This window comes from Wolffia australiana, chromosome 1, assembly GCF_029677425.1.
Source record: "Wolffia australiana isolate 7733 chromosome 1, ASM2967742v1".
Taxonomy (NCBI): Eukaryota; Viridiplantae; Streptophyta; class Magnoliopsida; order Alismatales; family Araceae; genus Wolffia; species Wolffia australiana.
Window position 1 is genome coordinate 9,405,071 of NC_135835.1, and position 21,710 is coordinate 9,426,780.

At 47.4% G+C, this 21,710-nt stretch overlaps 4 protein-coding genes across 6 annotated transcripts; 2 read left to right on the forward strand and 2 right to left on the reverse strand.

Moving 5' to 3' along the window:
• Positions 1–1,401: 1,401 nt before the first annotated feature.
• VPS22 (EAP30/Vps36 family protein) lies at positions 1,402–4,607 on the reverse strand. Its single transcript, XM_078577994.1, has 7 exons — positions 4,437–4,607; positions 4,253–4,363; positions 3,560–3,695; positions 2,649–2,803; positions 2,285–2,392; positions 2,066–2,155; positions 1,402–1,623 (listed from the first exon to the last, which is right to left on the reverse strand). The coding sequence occupies exons 1-7, from the start codon at positions 4,485–4,487 to the stop codon at positions 1,525–1,527; spliced, it is 750 nt and encodes a 249-aa protein (XP_078434120.1). The 5' UTR covers positions 4,488–4,607; the 3' UTR covers positions 1,402–1,524.
• A 186-nt stretch (positions 4,608–4,793) lies between these two features.
• On the reverse strand, positions 4,794–7,678 carry LOC144705348 (WD repeat protein). 3 transcript variants are annotated; one of them, XM_078577974.1, is made up of 9 exons: positions 7,158–7,678; positions 6,834–7,071; positions 6,537–6,599; positions 6,220–6,356; positions 6,108–6,145; positions 5,988–6,036; positions 5,661–5,825; positions 5,378–5,517; positions 4,794–5,296 (listed from the first exon to the last, which is right to left on the reverse strand). In XM_078577974.1, exons 1-9 carry the CDS (start codon positions 7,234–7,236, stop codon positions 5,267–5,269), a joined length of 939 nt encoding a protein of 312 aa, XP_078434100.1. In that variant the 5' UTR covers positions 7,237–7,678; the 3' UTR covers positions 4,794–5,266. The 3 variants fall into 3 exon arrangements, with proteins under 3 accessions (XP_078434100.1, XP_078434093.1, XP_078434108.1); XM_078577967.1 differs by lacking the exon at positions 4,794–5,296 and having other exon boundaries at positions 5,313–5,517; XM_078577982.1 differs by lacking the exon at positions 4,794–5,296 and having other exon boundaries at positions 5,313–5,517; positions 5,625–5,825.
• On the forward strand, positions 7,669–10,317 carry LOC144705338 (protein CYPRO4-like). Its single transcript, XM_078577955.1, has 2 exons — positions 7,669–9,351; positions 9,937–10,317. Exons 1-2 carry the CDS (start codon positions 7,732–7,734, stop codon positions 10,216–10,218), a joined length of 1,902 nt encoding a protein of 633 aa, XP_078434081.1. The 5' UTR covers positions 7,669–7,731; the 3' UTR covers positions 10,219–10,317.
• Positions 10,318–10,340: 23 nt separating this feature from the next.
• LOC144705329 (putative cyclic nucleotide-gated ion channel 14) lies at positions 10,341–12,971 on the forward strand. The gene is made up of 6 exons (XM_078577945.1): positions 10,341–10,478; positions 10,543–11,011; positions 11,075–11,287; positions 11,360–11,779; positions 11,855–12,091; positions 12,157–12,971. Exons 1-6 carry the CDS (start codon positions 10,441–10,443, stop codon positions 12,787–12,789), a joined length of 2,010 nt encoding a protein of 669 aa, XP_078434071.1. The 5' UTR covers positions 10,341–10,440; the 3' UTR covers positions 12,790–12,971.
• The last annotated feature ends 8,739 nt before the right edge of the window (positions 12,972–21,710 follow it).

Genomic DNA, 21,710 nt, shown 5'->3' on the forward strand with positions numbered 1-21,710 from the left:
TTAAAACACCTTCATTAATTCTCAAAGAATGGAGTGTTAAGTACTATCTATGTTATGTACCTTTCTTCATTATCTGTCAAGAACTGCAACAAATAAACACGAAGAATTTGCCCAAGGATAAGATATGCTTGAGAACTCTTGATGCGCTTGCTCTAATTCAGAGCTACCAACAGGGATTCTAATTCCTGTTGGTAGAACATTTTCGGAATTTTGGACAATCAAAATGATTGCCGCACATTTTTTGAAGAAATTACCAAATTTATTGCAAATATTTATTTATTTTTAAGTCGCAAAGATACACGAGGGACACTGAATGTTATTGTGTCAACATCGTGGAGCCCCTTCCATCATTATATTTTCGAATGGCTTTTGGTACCTCTTCAATATGTGTAGTATCCATGGACAGTTGTCAACATTATGAGCCGCTACCCACAGTTGGATATATGTCTCACATACACATCCTAAGATTAAATCATTAAATCAATTAGCTAAGATTAAATCATTAAATCAATTAGCTGCGTTATGTAGCACAATCCTCGTCAATGATGAAATCTAATCCTAATGGTAAGTTGAAACTCGTGGTGAGTAAATAGAGGTGACAAATTTATATGATATGGTGATTTCTGTCAGTAGATTGTTCATGTCCTACTAACAGCTACTATAAAATTATGTCACTCAATTTCTACCAGTGATAAATTGAAAATGAATTAGGAGCCCATGTCATCTTCCAGAAGTTTGAATTTGTTCGCATCTTCAGTTAAATACCTAATTAAGTAAATTTTAATCGAGGGGTTTCCCACCCTATTTGTATAAAAACTCCAATGATAAAATGATTGTAATTCTTCAGTCAATGATTCATCTGGGCCTAACTAGGTTTCCAAGTACTGATTATGAGATCTAGAATCCAAGAGTATATATGAGATTTGAAAATTCCAAGTCGTTGGTCAATGAACATGATTATGTGGCCAATTTATATGTTTCAAGAGCAGAAGCCCAGTTTACCGAAAAGCTATCAAGTTACTGGAAAAGCTCTTAGGTTTTGGTAAAAAATGCACACTTAGTAAAATGGAAATAATCATAAATTCGAGTTTATTTCATCTGAACTGACTACTGAGATTTCCGTGGCAGGAAAATGGGTAGATAATCAAGGCATCTTACGGCATCTGATTTGTCTAATACTCTCTTTCTCTGAAATAAAAGTGCAACTTTTATCTGCGTCTGTGCATGTCAGAACCATAAAGCCCAACTAACCAAAACCCCATTATAAATAAAAATTTCAAACTTTTTTGGAAAAAATAAAATTTTCAAACTTTATTAGTAAATTTATCGGACAATCATGCAGCACCCACTCCTCGACAACATTTTAATAAAAGCTCAGAATAGTTGCCTTGGTCCTTGGTGTAATTTTAATTCAACATTTCTTGTTTTATTCTGTAATTCAAGCATCCTTCCACGTAATGCTGCATAAATCAGAATAGATGCAATGATATCAAGAAATGGAGAGGGTTGGATTTCTGACCAGGATCAGCCACTTGAGGATGCGACAGAGATTGGAGCGACACAAGGAAACCAATAGCGCCGCCTCCTGTCCCGGTGTCCATCGTCAACCATGGCAAGACCCTCCTGCAACCATCCGAGTTATTTAGATAGATGGGGATGTATAGAGATAGATAAATTGGTCGATAGATAGATATGTGGAGATAGAGAAAGATAAATTGAGAGATATGTAGTGATAGAGAGACAAATAGATGGATAGATAGATATGTAGAGATAGAGAGACAAATAGATGGATAGATAGATATGTAGAGATAGAGAGAGATAAATAGATAGATAGATATATAGAGATAGAGTGAGATAAATAGATGGATAGACATATAGAGATAGAGAGATAAATAAATCGATAGATAGATATGTAGAGATAGAGGGAGATAAATAGATGTATTGAGATAGATCGCGAGAGATTCTTTTTCTGGAAGAAATGATCGATATATTGAGAGTTAGCGAGAAATAAATCGATCGATATATAAATATATAAGCAACGAGAGAGAACTAGAGAGTGCGTCACCTCTAAAAGAATTTCCAGGGCATCGACTGTGCGCCGGCTGGACCACGAGAGGACACTCTGAACTTCTTCCACAATTACAAATCCCCGAGCCTGAGTCCACAGAATGAACCCCGCAGCGTTAATCAGAAACTTTAAATTTTAACATGGAAAGCAGGAAAGTAATGACCGATGTAAAACAGAAAATCATGTTTCAGGGGATATTCGAAAATATGGTCATACCTGGGCGAGTTCTAGAATCTGATTGTGATCTTTGTTCAACTCGGTGGGAACTGATCGGACAAGCTTTTTCCTCCCAATCGAAATCACTTCAAAACCGCTACCCAAAATCTGAAATTAATGAAAACTCTCGTTGCGTGAGCATCAAGGACAAAATCATTCGAACTAAGAATATGTTCTACATATGACTTTCAAAAACTGCGGATATAAATGCTCATTTAATGATAAGTAAAGCAGAGGATCCATCTCGTCGAACTGGCCAATGAATGAAAAAATGTTTAAAGATTATATAATCATATTTTGTTTCTTAAAGTAATAGATATATCAAATATCTGACATTCCGGGATTGATAATGCGGATTATGTACCTTCAGTTTTTTTATTGCACGTATACAATCATCTTCAGAAACTTGTTCTGCAGAAGCAGTGCGTCTCCGGCAGAGTAAACGATGGAGTTCCTGCAGGTCGATGAGGCCCCTATCATGCTGTCTCGTCTTCAAACAAATCTCAACAATTTGAATCCCTGTCTAGGGAATAGAGAAGTCCTTTTAACCATCTATCACGCAAAATATTGTTCCTTGATAAGCCAAAACACGACCACAAAAGCCATTTGCTATGATAAAATTAACACCTCCAGTATAGATTCTATAAACTGCAATGGCGAGTAAACAAATGATTAAAATTTATTTTTTAGAAAATCATACATCAATATAGTACTCGAATGACACAATTGAGCTTCATTGATACTGATATGAACCCCAACCTCAGTTAGGGGTACTTCTGTCGTTTCTGCCCACCAAGGGAATTCTGCGCCTTTTCCTATTCTTGCACCATATGATGAATCTTTCGTCAGCTCCTGAGTTTTTCACTTCAGCGCCACGATCTTCCCCTTGTTTTTTCTAACATTCTCTGTCTTGTAACCCGGCATCCACATATAGAAGTTGCAGCAATTATAGACCACTAGTATAAATCATTGAATTACAGACAAAACTCTAGACTTTTTAAAGGCTGGCCCATATGATCAGTCGTTCTGAAAGTCCTTGCTAAATTTTTCACTCGCATGAATAACACATCAACGATTACTCTTCAACTTGAGTACTCTCAGAAATAAGAAAACTTTCATTGGGCTTTGGAAGTTAGAGATAGGGCGAACACAATAGACACAACTTGATAGCGTATTAAAAAAATAAAATAGGGCAAGATAAGTAACGATCCTAAATTGATTCCTACTCAATAAAGGTTCAGTAAAAACACGAACATAGACCGCAAGTACGCCTACCAAGCTCATAATAGAAGTCGCCGATGCCTAACAACTCTGCCCAGAATCCCTTGTTTGAAGCCAAAGGATCCACTCCAACATTGGCGCACATCTCGTGAAACTGGGCTCTGAATGTAGGGTTCTTACGTATGTCATTCTGCAACGTCAAAGAGTTTTGTGAGTTAACTTTTACTAAATATTTAGAGAAAAATATCACCACGTTTCCCGTTTCAAAATTTCATTTACTCAATTCATTGATACTAGAGGTTGTTAGAGCGCAAAAATAATGTCCCTACTGCTATTGGATAGAGGCTGAATGAAGAGAAGAGCTATGTATTCCTGTGCCCTGATGTGTTTACTCATATATTCGGGTCGTTTCTCCAACACTGTTTTGCCTTTTGCCTGTCGGTCAATCTATTAGCTTATGCATCACTACGCTACGCAAATTAAACTACACATGTCACATATCTAATGCACCCTGTAAGGAATAATTATTTTCATCTGTAAAAGTCAACAAAGACCTATGAATTGTACACTACAAGATTTTCCAGCGTTGTTTCGGTATATGCGTCGGTGGTACCCCCAAAATTTTGGTTCATTCAGAAGGATTATGCTAGAGACCAACTCAGAAAAACAAAAAAAAACCGGCGTGATAATCGAATCATGCCACCAGAATAAACCGGTCAGTCCAGGGGCGAGCAAGCGAGTAAGAACCTTGTACTTCCGCGCAAACTCTTCCAGCTGAGTTTTAAAAGTAGCGAGCTGCTCCTTCATCACGTCTGCCTTGACCTTGGCGACATTCTGCCCAACCAACCGGAATTGATCCTGCGGCAGAACCAGATAACACAAATATCATCAGGGAAACACCGAATCAGATGAACCAAAATCCACAAAATACCCTAGCGTCGGCCTCCTTCCTCAAACCGGAGATCCCCGGCCGCCGCCTCATAGCGAAGATCCCCCCTACACCGCTGCCCGCTCCCACTCTCTGAAGCTTCTTCAGGCGACCAAGACGGGCCGCGCTTTCGGCCCCGAGTTTTTCTTATTGGGCCGGCCCATTTAATCATGGTCCGCGTCAACGCCGGTGAGCCTAAGCCTCGGTCACCGAGTCAGCACGACCCGCGCCGGGCCGCCGATTGAGACCACCGTCACCGGCCGCCACAACGGTCCTTTTTCCTTCCCTCTACCTTCCTTTTTTTAAAAATCCGTTATCCACCAAACGAGCGCAAAATAAGATGATGCAGTACGTCGCCGCCGCCGTTTTCGTCCTCTGCTGCCTCTCTCTACAGCTCACTGGAGCCAATCTCCGCCTCGCACTGGCGCTACAGGCGGCCAACCCCCTGGGCTTTGTCCTCTCGCAGGTGGCGGTCGTGGCGATGGTCTATGTCTCCGCCGCTGGTGGAGCGCTGGGCACGCCGCGCCGAGCCCGCCGCACCTGGCGAAGCCCGGCGGCTACGTTGGCCTATGTGGAACTGCTCGCTGCTGCCGCGTCGCTGCTGCTCTGGGCGTTGACCGCTGCCACCGGGGCGATCACCGGCAATGCCATGGAGGGGCTCTTCTTCGGGGGCTTGGCTGTGGTAGCGCTGTGGCTGGGCCTGGTGCTGTTTGCTCACTCTGAGATTGCCTGCAAGGTTAGTGTGGTGGCACTGGCGGCGCACATTGCTCCCAAGTTCCTCTCCTGTGGCGCACCTTGCTACCTCGAGTGCGAGAAGCGCCACCGGCGGAGGGTTAAGGAGCGGTTTGATCGAGGATCGATGGCTGGGAGAAGAGGAGAGAAAACAAAAGAGCTTATGTGATTCTCGGAACAGGGCTTTCCTCAACCGGCCCAGGATCCTTTACCATGAGAATCTCTCCACAGAACTTCTTCGGCACTTGCTCCAGCTCCTTCCCCTCTTGCCAGGCTTGGCCCACCATCACCCCTGGGCCCGCATGCCGGATGTAGACCACCAGCTGGTCAGCAAAGGGCTGCCGATGACTCACTAGATAAATAGATAGATAGATGGATAGAGAGTCAGTTAAGAACTACTTTTTGGCCCATATTGGGACTAAGTGTGCTTGCCAGATTGGAAAAATGCAGGGAATTTACCAATTTTTTAATTTTTATATCTGTTGTTTGAAGTACCTGGGACTGGAAAGCCCTCCGGAACATTGGCTGGATCAAGGAGACCATCTCCGAAGTCATAAGCCAGATCACAAGGCTGTTCTGTAGCCATCACTTCGCTCACTTCCTTCACCGAGAAGTATAATGGGCTGAAGGAGCTGGCAGCTCTACCCAACACAGTATCACCTGAACACATGAGTCAAGTGACCTCAATTTTCACTTAATTCATAGTTCGTAATCAGTTGATAGTTTTTTTCCATTTCCAATGCACCCATGGAAGAAATTCAAAAAAAATTATACACAATAATCATAAGTATTATAAGCGATAATCATAAGGAAGGGACTAACCGAGGAAGAGACGGCCATAAATTGCTCCGTCTTGACCGCGGAAGAGGACCTACAAGAAAAGGAATTGACAGGCTTATTTTCTATCTGCAGTAGGGAAATGAACCCAGAGAAGAGCCAAACCTTCTTGAAGTTGTTTACCCAGGAGATAGGAAATGGACCTGATGACAAATTCAGAATTATTGACCACGAAAAACGGAAATTACAGAGAGGACTTAAAAATGCAGTAGCATGCCTAAAGATTTCTGGCAAGTCCAGAATTCTCGAGACCATTCGGCATCCTGCATAGAGGTCAAGCTCGACGCACTTTTCTTCATCAGTTTAGGATCGTCGAAACGTGATCCAGCGACCGCCCAAAGTCGCGACACAAGTCTACGTTATAAGCAAAAAACTTTGATCAGCCTCACTATAGAATGGGATTAATCAACTTAAGAAACCATCTCACTAGGGTTCAATCTGTATAGTCGAATCTTGAATTATTTATGAGACTGTCAAGACTAACATCCACGACACAAAAGATAAAAACTAAGGTAAATTGATAATCTACTGCACCTGGGTTTCAGAAGCAACAAAAGTTGATGCCGCCTAGCCTCGGGAATGTCACCAATTTTCTTCCTTCGGAAAGAAAAGGTTCGGGTGAGAAGTCGCATCGAGGAACACTATCAGAATTCATATCAAGGAAGCAAATAGAACTGAAAAACCAATGAACAGGTTCACTCGCCACAAGAATAAGCCCTGAGCCCTCGAATTGCATCGAAATTCATCTTGAAAAGATAATCTCTTTAGTCTACACGACTGATCATGAGCTAAATCTAGTTCATGTAGTTGAAAATGAGGATCACGGCTCACCAAACATAGGTCGCAGGATTGTACGAGGCTGGATCAAGAGGAATCAGCTCCTTTGGCGGTTCTAGAATGGTCACAATGTCCTGCACATCAAGGTGCACTATCTTTCCACTCGGCAGTATTTCGAAAGGCTCGTCATCCCACGCCGAGCGGATTGCTTCCTTTCTTCCCTTCGCCAACACGTTGACCTTAAACACTCTACATCGAGGGGAATTCTTTCGCAAAACATTGAGACCATTCCCTGAATCAGAAACGCCGCAACAACGAAAAAAGAACCAAATCATCAACGATAAAAATCAAGAGAAAAAACAATCGGCTAATCCTTACACGGCCATGAGATAGAGGTCGCATTGCCACCGCGTCGGGCGCCTGCGACAGTATAGACGCCGAAGTAGGTACAGTTCATCCCGATAGGAACGCAGGATTTCTCTGAGGTTTACGGGATGCTTGAAGAGTAGGCGAAGAAGAAGGTAATACTGGGCCGAATATGTTTTGGACCAAGGCCCATTATTAAAATTACCATAACCTTCAAATAAAAACAGTCTAGCAAAAAGATCTTTATTATAAATTATTTTTAAAAAAATACCAAGGAGTGCCCGCTAGACCGCCACTTCAAATTTTGAATATTCCTCTGTTTCCTGGCTCTCTTCTTCCTCGTATAAGTATATAACCTAAAAGAAAACTACTCTTGCGAGGCTCATTATAAAAATAAACATGTAGCCCTCAAACAAAACTAGTCTTGCAAGAAGGGCTTTAGCATAAATTATTTGTAAAAATACCAGGGTGTGTCCGGCAGACCGCCAGTTCAAATTTTGAACATTCCTCTGTTTCTGCATCTCAAGTTCTCAACTCTCTCGCTCGGTTGCAGACGCGGCTCTGAGATTTCTCCGAGGAAGCGGCCATGGGCGGATCTCAGAGTCGGGAAGGCCTGGAACTGAGCGAATCCGACAGCGAGGAAGAGGAGAACGAGGAAGAAGAGAGCCAGGAGACGGAGGAAGACGAAGAAGGGACTCCCTACAAATCCGCGGAGAAATCCGCGACATCGCCTTCCCTCGACGATGTCGAGGCCAGGCTCGAATCCCTCAAGCTCAAGTACTCCTCTCCCTCTTCCAAATCCCTAAATCTCCCTCCAAACGCTGCCAACGCCGTCAAGCTCTACCTCCACGTCGGGGGAACCTCTCAGAACGCGAAATGGGTCATCTCCGACAAGTTAACCGCCTACTCTTTCATCAGATCCGGTCTCTCGGGAGACGAATCCGACGGCGAGGATTCGTCCCCAGGGCAGTGGTTCTTGAAGGTCGGGGCCAAGGTCAGAGCAAGGGTGGATCAATTGATGCAGCTCAAGCCATTCCCCGACCAGCGGCGCGTTGATTTCGTCGCCGCCGGCGTTTGGGCGTTGAAGTTCTTCACACCTGATGCCTACAAGGCGTTTCACGCCAAGTACCAGAGCTGCCTCTTTGAGAACACTTACGGAGTGGAAGCCAACGAGGACAACAGGGTGAAGATCTACGGTAAGGAGTTCATGGGCTGGGCCAATCCAGAGTTGGCCGACGACTCGATCTGGGAAGACGCCGGGGAAAGCTTCGAAAAGACGCCATCAAAGGTCGGCCATGATCTGATGGAGGAGTTTGAGGAGGCGGCGGACGACGGTGGAGGCATTCAAAGCCTCGCACTGGGGGCTCTGGAGAACAGCTTTCTCGTGAGCAATTCAGGGATTCAAGTGGTCAAGAATTTCAGCCATGGCATCCACGGCAAGGGGGTGACCGTAAACCTCCCCAGAGCCGGCGGCGGTCTGGCGGCGGAGTACTCTACCCCGAAGAAGGCTCTTCTCATGAGGGCAGAGACCAACATGCTGCTGATGAGCCCTGGAATGAAGGGTAAGCCTCACTCCACCGGAGTTCACCAACTAGACATCGAAACGGGGAAGATGGTCACTCAGTGGAAGTTTGAAAAGGATGGGACTGACATAACCATGAGAGACATCACAAACGACAGCAAGGGAGCGCAGATGGACCCGTCTGAATCCACCTTCCTTGGGCTTGATGATAATAGATTATGCAGGTGGGACATGCGAGACAGGAAAGGGATAGTCCAGAACTTGGCGAATTCCATGGATACTCCCGTTTTGGAGTGGACTCAAGGGCATCAGTTCTCCAGGGGGACGAATTTCCAGTGCTTTGCTAGTACTGGCGATGGGTCGATTGTGGTGGGTTCTTTGGATGGGAAGATCAGATTGTATTCTAAGAGCTCGATGAGGATGGCGAAGACTGCTTTCCCTGGCCTTGGGTCGCCCATCACTCACGTCGATGTTACTTTTGATGGTAAGTGGATATTGGGCACCACGGATACTTACCTGGTGCTGATATCCTCCATCTTCAAGGACAAGGATGGAAGAGAGAAGACGGGATTCAATGGCCGGATGGGCAACAGGATCGCTGCTCCGAGACTCTTGAAGTTGACTCCTCTCGATACCCATCTTGCAGGGCCTAACAACAAATTCCACGGAGGCCAGTTCTCTTGGGTACGACCAACTCCTCACAAAACCTTTTTATTTGAAGAAACTCGTGAATAATTTTCTTTAAAATTTTTTTTCTTCTGGGGTGGAACTCGAAGAGTCTTGTTTTGTTTTCTATTGTACGCAAGTTGAATGTCTCTTTAAAAAAAAGAACTTTTTGTCTTGGGCGGAACTTCAAGATTATTTTTCTAGAAAAAGATGCAATTTCTTTTTTCTCCAGTGGATCTGGAAGAAGTCTATTGGGTTGTCTTTCCATTTCACTGAAGATGGATATTTTTCTTCTCTCGGGTGGAACCTCAGGAAAGTCGTTTAGTTTTCCGTTTGATTGAAGTTGGGTACAATTCTAAACAAAGAAAATACTATCCTCCCCTGGGGGAAAACTTCGAGAAACTTGTTTAGAACGATTCGACTGAAGTTGGGTACAATTCTAAGAAAAGAAATACTATCTTCGCCAGGGGGAAAACCTCGAGAAACTTGTTTGATCTTCCATTGGACCCAACATGACTATTTTTCTTAAAAAAGATCAAGACTTTCTTCTCTTGAATGGAACCTGAAGGAAGCTTGCTTGTTTTTTCTATGGATTGGGCTCAGGTGACGGAGAACGGGAAACAAGAACGGCACCTGGTGGCGACGGTGGGGAAGTTCAGCGTGATCTGGAACTTTCAGAAGGTGAAGGACAGCCGCCACGACTGCTACCGCGGGCAGGAAGGCCTGAAGAGCTGCTACTGCTACAAGATCGTCCCCAAGGAAGAGTCCATCGTCGAGAGCCGCTTCATGCACGACAAATTCGCCATCACCGACTCTCCCGAAGCGCCTCTCGTCGTCGCCACCCCCATGAAAGTCAGCTCCTTCAGCATCACCAGCCGCCGCTGACCCACCTTCCACTTTCCCCTTAATTTCCAAAAAAATATTAACCTATATGAACCAACCTTTATGTGACCTTCTATAAATCTAGGCTTGCCGTTATTTCTCTGTAAATCTCGTGGACGGATAACGAAAGGATGACGGTACGCCAGCCCGGCCCGCTGAGTATAAGAATAACCCCCCTCGCCAACTTCACTGCGGCGAGGATTGAACTCGGTGAAGATTGAAGCTATGGAGATTCCATCCAGCCGGGGGGAGAAGATCGTCAGGTCTTGTTCTCTGAGAAACCTCGATATCGGCTTCCGTTTCCGATTGCTTTATCTGCTGCTGCAGGTTCCGTTCCGTGAAGGCGGAGAGCCCGCTGAGACCTTTGATCCAGGCCGTCGGATTCCACAGAGCGAAGGGCTCCGATGAAAGGGAGAAATCACGGCGAGGAAAGATTCTCGACCCCGCCGGCGACGCTGTTCTACACTGGAACCGGGTCTTCCTCTTCACCAGCCTCGTCGCCCTCTTCGTCGATCCACTGTACTTTTACCTCCCTTCGGTGAGCTCCAGTCGCGGCGGTTCTTCTCCCTGCATCAAGCTGGACCAGAGCTTGAACACCTCCATTACCCTGCTGAGGACGATGACCGATCTCTTCTTCCTCCTCCACGTCGCCGTCAAGCTCCGCACCGCCTACGTCGCGCCCAGCTCGAGGATCTTCGGCCGGGGGGAGCTCATCAACGATCCCAAGAAGATCGCCCGGAGATACCTCCGATCCGACTTCGTCGTTGATCTTGCGGCCGCCTTGCCTCTCCCTCAGGCGAGCTCCCAAATCTCAGCTAATCCCATTTCTTCCGATGAAAATCAAGGGTTTTTTACGCAGATTCTCATCTGGATAATCATACCCGCGATGAGAAGCTCCGACGAAGATCAGAACAGCAACACGCTGGTTCTGATCGTCCTCTTCCAGTACATCCCGCGGCTCTACGTGATTTTCCCTCTCAGCCGGGAGATCATCAAGGCCTCTGGAGTCGTCACCAAGACGGCGTGGGGGGGCGCCGCCTACAACCTTCTTCTCTACATGCTCGCCAGCCATGTATTTCAACCTCCTCTCAACCATCATTTTCATGATGTTTGATTCTATAAAGTTTGGGTGGGGGAAATGCAGGTGTTGGGAGCGAGCTGGTACCTTCTCTCCATCGAACGGCTGACCAAGTGCTGGAAGTCCACGTGTCGCCACGAGAGGGGGGACTTCCAGTGCCATTCCCGCTACCTCGACTGCGACGGCGGCGGCGACGAAGAAGCCCGGCGGCGCTGGGCCGCGGCCACGCGGGTCTTCTCGCGATGCACCGCCGGCGGCGGCGGCGTCGTCTTCCAGTTTGGGATCTTCGAAGGCGCGCTGACCACCGGCGCCGTCTCGGAGACCTTCCTGAAGAAATACCTCTACTGTCTCTGGTGGGGGCTTCAAAATTTAAGCTCCTACGGGCAGAATCTCTCGACGAGCACCTTCCTGGGGGAGACCGCCTTCGCCATTCTCATCGCGATCGTCGGCCTGGTTCTGTTCGCGCATCTGATCGGGAACATGCAGGTGAGAGCCGTCCGATTCTCGATGAAATCGGCGGGGATTTTGATTTGGGGGGTGTTGATTTCTTTTCTTCCGCAGACGTACTTGCAATCGACGACGGTGAGGCTGGAGGAGTGGAGGCTGAAGAGGAGGGACACGGAGGAGTGGATGGAGCACCGGAAGCTCCCCCGCGATCTCCGAGACCGAGTCCGGCGATTCGTGCAGTATACTTGGGTGGTGAACCAGGGCGTGGACGAGGAAGCCATCCTCCGATCCCTGCCGTCGGACCTCCGAAAAGACATCAAGCTCCACCTCTGCTTGGATCTCGTCCGTCGGGTAAGCGAACCAACGCCTGCCTCTCGCCGTCGTTGATCGATTGATGCGATCTTCCGTCGTCGCAGGTGCCGTTCTTCTCCCAGGTGGATGATCAGCTGCTGGGGGCGATCTGCGAGCGGCTGGTCTCCTTGTTGCGGACAAAGGGGACGTACATCATCCGAGAAGGAGACGCGGTGACGGAGATGGTGTTCGTCATCCGCGGGAGCTTGGAGAGCTCCACGACTGGGGGAGGGAGGACGGGGTTCTTCAACTGTATCACGCTCCGGCGCGGCGATTTCTGCGGGGAGGAGCTTCTGGTTTGGGCGCTGCTTCCGAGATCTTCGCCTTATCTTCCCCTATCGACGAGGACGGTGAGAACTCTCACGGAGGTGGAAGGCTTCGCTCTGCGCGCCGAGGACCTCAGATTCGTGGCGAACCAGTTCAGGAGGCTCCATAGCAAGAAGCTGCAGCAGACGTTCAGATTCTACTCCCACCATTGGAGATCTTGGGCGGCTTGCTTCATCCAAGCTGCTTGGCAGAGATTCAAGAGGAGGCGACTTGCTAAGGATCTGATTCTACGCGAATCTCATCCTCCTGCCTCGATCTCGCCTCTCATCGGCGAGGTTGGAGGCGGCCGATCGCATGGGATCGACGCCAGCGACATTCCAACGTTGATGAAGCCCGACGAGCCGGACTTCTCCCGCCATTGTGAAGATTGAATGCTCTCTCTCTCTCTCTCTTTCTCTCTCTCTCTCTCGGGTCTGTTAGAATCTGTGTTAGGCCCCTAACTAGGCGGCATTCCCTGCCCAGAAGCCTGCGTGCTTATTGGGACGGTGTGTCAATGTAATTCGGCTCACGACATTAAAGGGCTGAGTCATTATGGTAGAGATTCACGGCAGATTGTGCACGTGCCCGTCCATGCCCAAGGTGGGACGGATCAGGTATGGTCCGGGCACGCCGATTGGTGTGTACGCGCGCGCGCTAACGCCATGTGCCATGCGCGGGCGCCAATGCTACGCGCCAGCGCCGGGCGCTGCACGTGGGGGCGGAAAGCGCTGCTCGCGGGTGCGGGACACAAAGGCCGGGCGGCGTGCTGCGGTTGCATAGCGCGGCGTTGTGCGGGGTGCCGCGCGAAGGCCGCGCGGGCAGCGCGCGCATTGCTTGTGCGGGGTGTGGGCCCGGGAGACATCTCGCCAGGAGACTAAGGCATGTGGCGCCCTGAAAGCGCCGAGACGACAAAGCGGGCGCGTAGTGCACCTACGGGTAGTGTTGGGCGTGCAGCGCCCAGCTCGGGGGCGTCGAATGCGGCGACGTCGCGCGGTTTGCGCGCGAGAGTGTTGACACGGGTGCCAGTGGCGTGTGTGATCGTCAAGGCAGGGGCGGCGTGTGTGATCGCCACACCTGCGGCCGCACGGCCCCCGGCCCGGCACACTTGTGTAGCGGCAGAGCGGGCCCACGTGCGCGGAGCGGCGGCCCTGAGGCGGTGTTGCAACACTACCTCGGCGCAAGGCGCCTCGTCTCGTTCCTTGTATCACCCCTCGTCTTCCCCCATATAACGATGATGTACTTTTGATGATATTAATGCAACGACCCTATTCTCTGACGGTGTTGTCAATCTCCTCTAACCCCTTTTATGCGATCTTAAGCAATCTACAAAGCTTCCGCTGCAAGAGATCAAGGCTGCTCAGTGTTTTGCCTTGAACATTGAGGCCGCCACACGCCAAATTCGAGCAAGAGACTTAGTTCGAGATTTGACCGTGTGACAACATGTATCAGAGCCAGGTTGGATCGCCTCCTCCTGTGCTTCTGACTCTGGTTGAGGAGATGGAATCATTTCGCGCACAATTATGCGAAGAAAGATGGCAAAAGGAGAAGGAGCAGAGGCTGACTACTCGCCTGCTGCACAAGAATATGTTGGGTTTGAAGACCCACATTGGCAGGAACTACGATGAGTTAAAGTTGGAGGTGAAAGACTTGCAGGTGGAGACTCGCTAGAGGCATGAGGTCCTCAAGGAAACTAATAGACAACACGAAGACACCATCCGGCAATTGACCGAGATGGTCTTGACCCTAAAACTCAAGATGAAAAAGCTAGAAGAAGGCCCCGGCAGTCGTCCTAGCAGCGATGACGGAGAGAAGCACTCACTCCCTCGACCGCGGTTCGACGAATCTCGCAGGGAGGATGCAGTGGCGGATTTCTTATACGACTGCGACCGGTATTTTGGCAACAGAGAACTCTCAGACGAAAGAAAAATACTGCAGACTAGCTACTTCCTCACAGATGAAGCGAAGTTGTGGTGGCGACAGAGGGAAGAGTATGGAAATTGGCCACCTCCGACATACGGAGATTTTGTGCGGGAAATAAAGGAAAACTTCATGCCACACAACACGACGTGGATCGCGAGGGGAGAACTTGAAAACCTTAGGATGACGGGCAATCCAAGGGAATATGTGGGCCATTTCGTGTCCATAATCTAGAGGATCACCGACATGTCTGAGGCGGACAAGCTCTACTGCTTCGCCAAGGGCCTTCCCCAATGGCTCCAGACAGAGCTAGAGAGGAGACAATGTAGAGACCTAAACTTGGCCTACAAGGTCGTGGAAGGAACAGAGCTCCGCCCCTCTAGACCTGCCAAAGCAGAGGATAACCCCGTGAAGGGGAACAAGCCGCGCCAAGAACGCACCGAGGCACCAGCAATACAAAGCAGTCAAGGCCTGAAGAGGAAGTTCAAGCCAGGCTACGACAAGAGCTGAGACAAGGGCAAGAGCCCGAGACTGTGGAAATAGAACCCAGGCGGTGGGGGCAACAAGTTGACTTATTTTGCTTGCAGAGGACTACATTTCATGATGAATTGCCTAAGAGGGACGACAGCGGCCACCAACGTCAATGCTATGGTCGTGTCACCGGCCCAACCGGATGTTCCCGGGGGAAGTAGTACGGTGACCCTAAACCCCCTTCAGTGCTTAGAGGCACTACAGGGGGGTGCCCCAATCTAGTATGAGGGCCTGAACCTCTTGCACATCCCGGTACTAATAAACGGCAAGCCCTCCACGGCCATGGTCGACACAGGGGCGACGCACAACATCCTCGCCGAGAAAGAGGCCAAGAAGCTCGGCCTGAAGCTAGCCCCAAGTGCGGGGAAGATCAAGGCTGTCAACTTGGGAGCTCGAGACATTGTTGGCATGGCCTAGGGGGTGCTGCTGTAGGTGGGAACGTGGGAGGGCCGGACCAACTTCATGGTGTCCCTCATGGAGGACTTCACGGTCGTCCTAGGTCTCGACCTTCTAATGTGTTCACGCATTGTCGTGTTCCCCCACTACCGCGGCATACTGTTCCTGGAGGGATCTCACCCATGTTTCGTGAGGGACCAAGGGGTCCAAAAATTGCGGAACACCGCTCTCCTGTTTGCCATGCAAATTAAAGACGGATTGAGGAAGGGGGAAGAGACCTTCCTCGTCACCATACGAGGGTCGGCACACTGTGAAAAAGGTGAAAGGCAGGGATATGCACCAGCCCGTTTGGTGACACTTAGTTGGGGTGATGACGATGACAACAACCCGGTGTAGCCGCGAGTGGACTATCGGGGCTGATTGCGGGCGTACTACGCGAGGGTGCCGGGGTGATGCCCGCACAACTCCCCGCGAAGCTGCCGCCCAAGCAGGATGTGGACCACGAGATCGAATTGCTCCCCGGTACACGTCCCCCTGCGCGGGCACCCTACAAGATGCTCCTCGCTTACCTCGAGGAGCTGAGGAAGCAGCTCCAAGAATTACTGGAAAGAAAACTCATCCGGCCGTCCAAGGCTCCCTTCGGCGCTCTAGTTCTCTTCCAGAAGAAGAAGGACGGCTCGCTCCGACTTTGCGTGGACTACCGAGCGTTGAACAAGGTAACAGTGAAAAATAAATATCCTGTACCGAATGCTGAAGAGCTGTTTGACAAGCTCGGTGAGACTCGCTACTTCTCACAGATGGACTTGAAGAGCGGGTACCACCAAGTGTCGATCAAGGAGGGGGATGAACCAAAGATGGCGTGCGGGACTCACTACGGATCCTTTGAATTTTGTGTGATGCCCTTTTGGCTCACAAATGCTCCTGCTACATTTTGTTGTCTCATGAATAATATTTTTCGAGATTATATCGATGATTTTGTCGTTGTATACTTGGATGATATTCTCGTATACAGCCAAAGCTTGGATGACCATGTGAGGCACCTGAGGAAGGTGATGGCCAAGTTGAAGGAGCACGAGTTCTACCTCAACCCCAAAAAGTGTGAGTTTGTCTTGCAGGAGATTGAGTTCCTCGTACACCTAGTCGGAAAGGGAAGTGTGCGCATGGATCCCTCGAAGGTGAAGGCCATCAGGAATTGGACGGAGCAGAAGGGAGTGCCACAGCTGAGATCTTTCCTCGGGTTGGCTAATTACTTCTGGAAGTTCAGCTAAGGCTTCTCCCGACTAGCTGCCCCTCTAACAGACTTGTTGAAGAAAGATGTGAAGTGGTAGTGGACAGACCGGTGTCAAAGAGCATTTGACAAGTTGAAGAGTGCAGTCTCCAGCGAGTCGGTGCTCGGATTGCCCAAGTTCAACAAGCCGTACGAGGTACACACTGATGCTTCTGCCTTCGCACTTGGAGGTATTTTGATGCAGGATGGACACCCCGTGGCTTACGAGAGCCGCAAGCTTAACGATGCGGAAACAAGGTACTCAGTACACGAGAAGGAGATGCCAGCGGTGGTCCATTGCCTGAGAGTTTGGCGCCACTATCTCCTCGGAGGAAAATTTGTGGTCTACACTGACAATGTGGCCACCAGTTTCTTTGAGTCCCAGAAGAAGCTGACCCCGAAGCAAGCGAAATGGCAAGACTTCTTTGCAGAGTTCAACTTCGACTTGAAGTACAAGCCGGGGCGCGCCAATCAAGTGGCCGACACCCTAAGCCGTAAAGAACCAGAAGTGTTTGTGGCTGCTCTTTTAGCTGTCCAAGGAAGCATTCTCGATGAAATCAAGTTGGTGCTGAAAGATGATCCAGAGGCTGTTCGCCTAATGAAGTACATTGCTGCAGGCGAGACAAGAAGATTCTAGATGGAGGACGACATTATATACGCAAATGGGAACAAGCAGTATGTGCCGCGTGTGGGTGGGTTGCACGGAAAGCTCCTTTACGAAGCACACGATGCTCCCCACGCTGGACACCCAGGGCAGGCCCGGACGCTTGCACTCTTGTCCAGCAGCTATCACTGGCTAGGAATGGAACGGATGTAGAAGCCTATGTTCGTTCGTGCCTGGTGTGTCAACAAGACTAGACGGAGAAGGCAAAGGCGAATGGAACGTTGGAACCTCTTCCGAGGGCGAGCAGACCGTGGGAGTCTATCTCAATGGACTTCATCACGTGCCTTCTGCGTGTTCGTGGGCACGACGCCATCCTGGTTGTCGTGGATCGTTTCTCCAAATATGCGACATTCATTCCCATCACGTCGGAGGTACACACAGATGGCGTGGCTCATCTATTCATGTCCTATGTGACGAAGTACTGGGGTCTTCCACTGGACATAATTAGCGACCGAGACACAAGGTTCACTGGTCGTTTCTTGGAGTCGCTGTTCAAGTACATGGGCTCCAAGCTCAAATTTTCTACGAGCTTCCACCCCCAGACAAATCAGACGGAACGTGCCAATTCCACACTCGAAGAATACCTCTGGCATTACGTTTCGGTCAATCAGGAGAATTGGGTGGAGCTATTAGATGCAACGCAATTTGCATACAACATCAACCGGAGCTCGGTTACAAGTCACTCACTGTTTGAGATTGCAATGGGAAGACAGTCACTCACTCCTCCGGAAGTTGTTGATACGCCAAATGTCGTTGTGTGCTTGTACCCACAAATTTGTTATTTGTATCTAGAAAACTGTTGTTCTTGTGAGGGGTATTATTGTATAGGTTTCTAGGTCGATCCTCAGGGATTTCAGGGTGTGGTAATATCAACTAATGTGGGGAGATAGATGAATTAGACGAGAGAAGAGACAAAAAAGAGAGGAAGTGATGAATTAAACGAGGATAGGGATTGAGAGATAAGTTCACAAACGATGGGAGATGCACATTGTACTTCAATTACTCACTATCCTTTCAAAGTCAATCCTTCAAAAAAAATACTCAATAGTCAAAAGAAAGAAGTTCCATGACATTACAGGTTCGATGAGCAACGGGAGTCCACAGTTGAACAACGAGGGATGGAGGGCTTGTTCACCGACCTGTTGAGGACAAATAGCAGCCACTGGATTCCACAACCATAGGGAGGAGAAGAGATTGGAATAGAGTAGATAAAAGAGATTTCAGAAGGAGCAGAGTAATAAGATTCAAAGCTATAAGGGAGAGAAGCAGTACTACAGAAAATAAGAGTAATTAGAACATGCGAGAAGAGAGGTTTCAGAGAAGAGACACAAGATTAAGAGAAATTATAATAATAGTGTTTCAGATGTGAAGGCCAGGAATAACATAAGATCGATGGAGTAGAAAGAGCATAAAGACAATAAGAGAGGAGATACGACCAGATCAGAGATGAAAGCGCAGAGAAGAAAATGCAGGGGCGAGAGAGAAAAAAACAGATTAAGAAGGAGGAGAAAAATAGATCGGGAGAGAAACAGAGAATGAGAGAACTGAAAGAAAAGGGTAAGAGCTGGATGAAATTTGTGGAGGGGAAGAGAGGAAGAGAGAACTGGGCGTAACTGTGGAGAAGGAAAGAGATGAAGCTAGGCGAGGAGGAGAGTAAAGACGAGAAGAGAAAATCGCAGGAAAGAGAGAATATCGGAGAACAGAAGAAGACAGATCGAGAGAGAAAAACGCAGAAGAAAAAGAAGGGCGAGAGCAGACAAGGAGAAAGATCGCGAGAGAAAAAATGAAGAAGAAAAAGAAGGGCGAGAGCAGACAAGGAGAAAGATCGGGAGAGAAAAACGCAGAAGAAAAGAAGAGCTGGAGAGGAAGGAAGAAGACAGATTTTATAGTTTTTGGAGTATCTCTTCTCTTTCCTCCTTTTAGGGCTTTTCTTCTTCATCTCCAAGCACATTTACTTCATTCAATTGACGTCCTTTGACTGCTTCTCTTCTGTACTCCCAAGAGGTCTTCCTTGTTGGTTTGTGGTTTTCTCTAAAACAAATAATTCAAGAATCATGTAGAGAAGTTCATCTTTTCATGGAAATATACCATAATAATACCAAAGTGCAAAATGATGAGCTTAGAGGAATATTTATGAGATTATTGTAACATATAATAGCATTTTTGATATACTTATAGATATTTATTATGCTATTATCACAGCCCCCAACTTAAGTGTTGCTAGTCCCTAGCAATGATTAAATTGATGATTACATTAAGCCTATATAGGTAGAGAGTGTATCTTTTCCATCCTTCACCATAACAAGGTACACCTTAAATGTGGGGAGACACAACACTGATTCATGTCCTTCCTAAGCACCAAGTAATAACCACAATGTGGTGCAAACGCTATCCACTACTCATGTGTCCTTGAAAGGGTTTTAGGTTGAGACTCCTATGCCCCTTTGGATCTCATCCCCCTCGTTCCCCTTTTTTCTCCGCCTGAAGGTACTCTAGGCCGTGGTCATGGCTATAAGGATTGGGGTAGGCAGACCTTTTTCATGTATCATCATGCTTTGAGACTTTGATATACAATGCTGAGAATTACATACTTTGCCACTTTGGCAGATTCTTGCCGTTGAAGCGTAGGGATTGAAACATTGAAATTGGAGCTTCAGACTTTGAGCTGTGAACTTTGAGAAACTTTGGGCTTTGACTTTTTAAGCATTGAACTATGTACTTTGAAGGACTGGAATTTTTAAATTCCAATTTTGAATTTCATGAAATTTCTACCCCGCTCTTTATCCTTGCTCCTTTTTTTTTTAGGAGCTTCATACTTTTTCAGCTACCAGGGGCTTACAAGATGATATACCTCTAGGCTTCTTTAGGAAGTGAGGGTCTTTAGCACCTAAGGACCTCGGAAATCTCAGGCCTCCCTATCAATGGACACATATACTTGAGGTTAATGGACGCGTTGAATCCAATTCTAAGAGGACACATGTGAATCTAACAGTGCCGTTTCTCCACATAAGGATATCATGATCATCCGCACCAAGGTGGGCTCATTAGGGAAGAGAGAGATAAGATAAAGTTCTACATAGATGGGTTTGTAGTGTTAAATCAGTTTAATTTCATGCAATTAAAATTGGAGAATGCTCAACTACATGTGTATGGCATCTAGTTCCCCCCAGATTATTCGGCATTGCCCTCAATGTCATGAAAAATAAATAAATCTGGAAGGATGTCACCTGATGATATGAAGGGCAGTCGAGCAGATATGATGATAGCCTCCGGTTGTGTGCTTCTTGTGCATTTGAGCTCCACGTTGCGCTTTATTTGTGGAACTTGTTCGAGACAGAAGAGAGAAACCAAGAAAAGAACAAACAAAGAGAACAAAAACAAAAAGAAAGATGAGCCACATTTTCTAGGGTTGCCTCCCAAGCAGCGCTTTATTTAGAGTCCTTAGCTAGACTGTCCAATATTCATTATCTGTTAACATAAGGGCTTCCTGGGACATGACACTTTGATGCTCCAAGTAAGGTTTTAATCTCTGTCCATTTACAACCAAAGTGTTTCCATTCCGCGGGTCTAAGATCTTTACTGAGCCATGATCAGTAACATGAATCACGGTATAGGGTCCATCCCATCTTGATTTCAATTTCCCAGGAAAGAGTTTTAATCTGGAATTAAATAACCAGACTTTTTGATCTTTAACAAAATTCTTTCGTCTAATGTGTTTGTCATGATAAAGTTTCATCTTTTCTTTGTAAATGCGGGAGCTCATGTATGCTTCGTTCCTTAACTCGTCAAGCTCACTAAGCTGAAGGATTCTATGTTTACCCGCCTCATCAATGTTCATGTTCGGCTGTCGTATGGCCCAGTAAGCCTTATGCTCAATTTCTACGGGCAGATGACATGCTTTTCCAAAAATCAGCCTATAAGGAGACATTCCTAGAGGAGCTTTATATGTTGTCCTATAGGCCCAAAGTGCATCTTCTAGTTTCAACGACCAATCCTTCCTATCAGGCCTTACAATCTTCTGAAGGATCCTCTTAATTTCACGATTTGATACCTCTACTTGACCATTGGTTTGAGGGTGGTAAGGTGTGGACACTTTATGATTGACACCATTTTTCTTCAGGAGGGCTTTGAATTGGGCATTAATGAAGTGTGTGCCATTGTCACTAATAATAGTGCGAGGGCATCCGAACCTAGCGAATATATGACTTTTTAAGAATTTTAAGACCACCTTATGATCACAAGTTTTTGTGGCTATGGCTTCAATCCATTTCGAAACATAATCTACAGCTAATAGGATATATTCATACCCATAAGACGATGGGAATGGACCCATAAAATTGACACCCCAAACATCAAAGATTTCTACTACAATAATTGGATTCAGTGGCATCATATCCTTGGCTGATATATTCGTGGATGATTGACACTCTAAACAGCCTTTTGAATATTTATGGGCATCCTTAAACAAGGAAGGCCAATAAAAACCAGATTGTAATACCTTTGCAGCTGTTTTACGTCCTGAGAAATGCCCTCCGCTC

Excerpts from the sequence above, each read along its gene's own strand:
- VPS22 (XM_078577994.1), bottom strand. The coding sequence starts at position 4,487 with ATGAGGCGGCGGCCGGGGATCTCCGGTTTGAGGAAGGAGGCCGACGCT. Across the intron at positions 3,696-4,252 it reads AGTTTGCGCGGAAGTACAAG|AATGACATACGTAAGAACCC; the intron begins GTTCTTACTCGC and ends TTGACGTTGCAG. Across the intron at positions 2,156-2,284 it reads AGATTCTAGAACTCGCCCAG|GCTCGGGGATTTGTAATTGT; the intron begins GTATGACCATAT and ends CTGTGGACTCAG.
- LOC144705348 (XM_078577967.1), bottom strand. The coding sequence starts at position 7,236 with ATGAACTGTACCTACTTCGGCGTCTATACTGTCGCAGGCGCCCGACGC. Across the intron at positions 6,357-6,536 it reads TTGTTGCTTCTGAAACCCAG|ACTTGTGTCGCGACTTTGGG; the intron begins GTGCAGTAGATT and ends CTTATAACGTAG. Across the intron at positions 6,037-6,107 it reads GGGTAAACAACTTCAAGAAG|GTCCTCTTCCGCGGTCAAGA; the intron begins GTTTGGCTCTTC and ends CTTTTCTTGTAG.
- LOC144705338 (XM_078577955.1), top strand. The coding sequence starts at position 7,732 with ATGGGCGGATCTCAGAGTCGGGAAGGCCTGGAACTGAGCGAATCCGAC. Across the intron at positions 9,352-9,936 it reads ACGGAGGCCAGTTCTCTTGG|GTGACGGAGAACGGGAAACA; the intron begins GTACGACCAACT and ends GATTGGGCTCAG.
- LOC144705329 (XM_078577945.1), top strand. The coding sequence starts at position 10,441 with ATGGAGATTCCATCCAGCCGGGGGGAGAAGATCGTCAG. Across the intron at positions 10,479-10,542 it reads CGGGGGGAGAAGATCGTCAG|GTTCCGTTCCGTGAAGGCGG; the intron begins GTCTTGTTCTCT and ends CTGCTGCTGCAG. Across the intron at positions 11,012-11,074 it reads CCGCCTTGCCTCTCCCTCAG|ATTCTCATCTGGATAATCAT; the intron begins GCGAGCTCCCAA and ends TTTTTTACGCAG.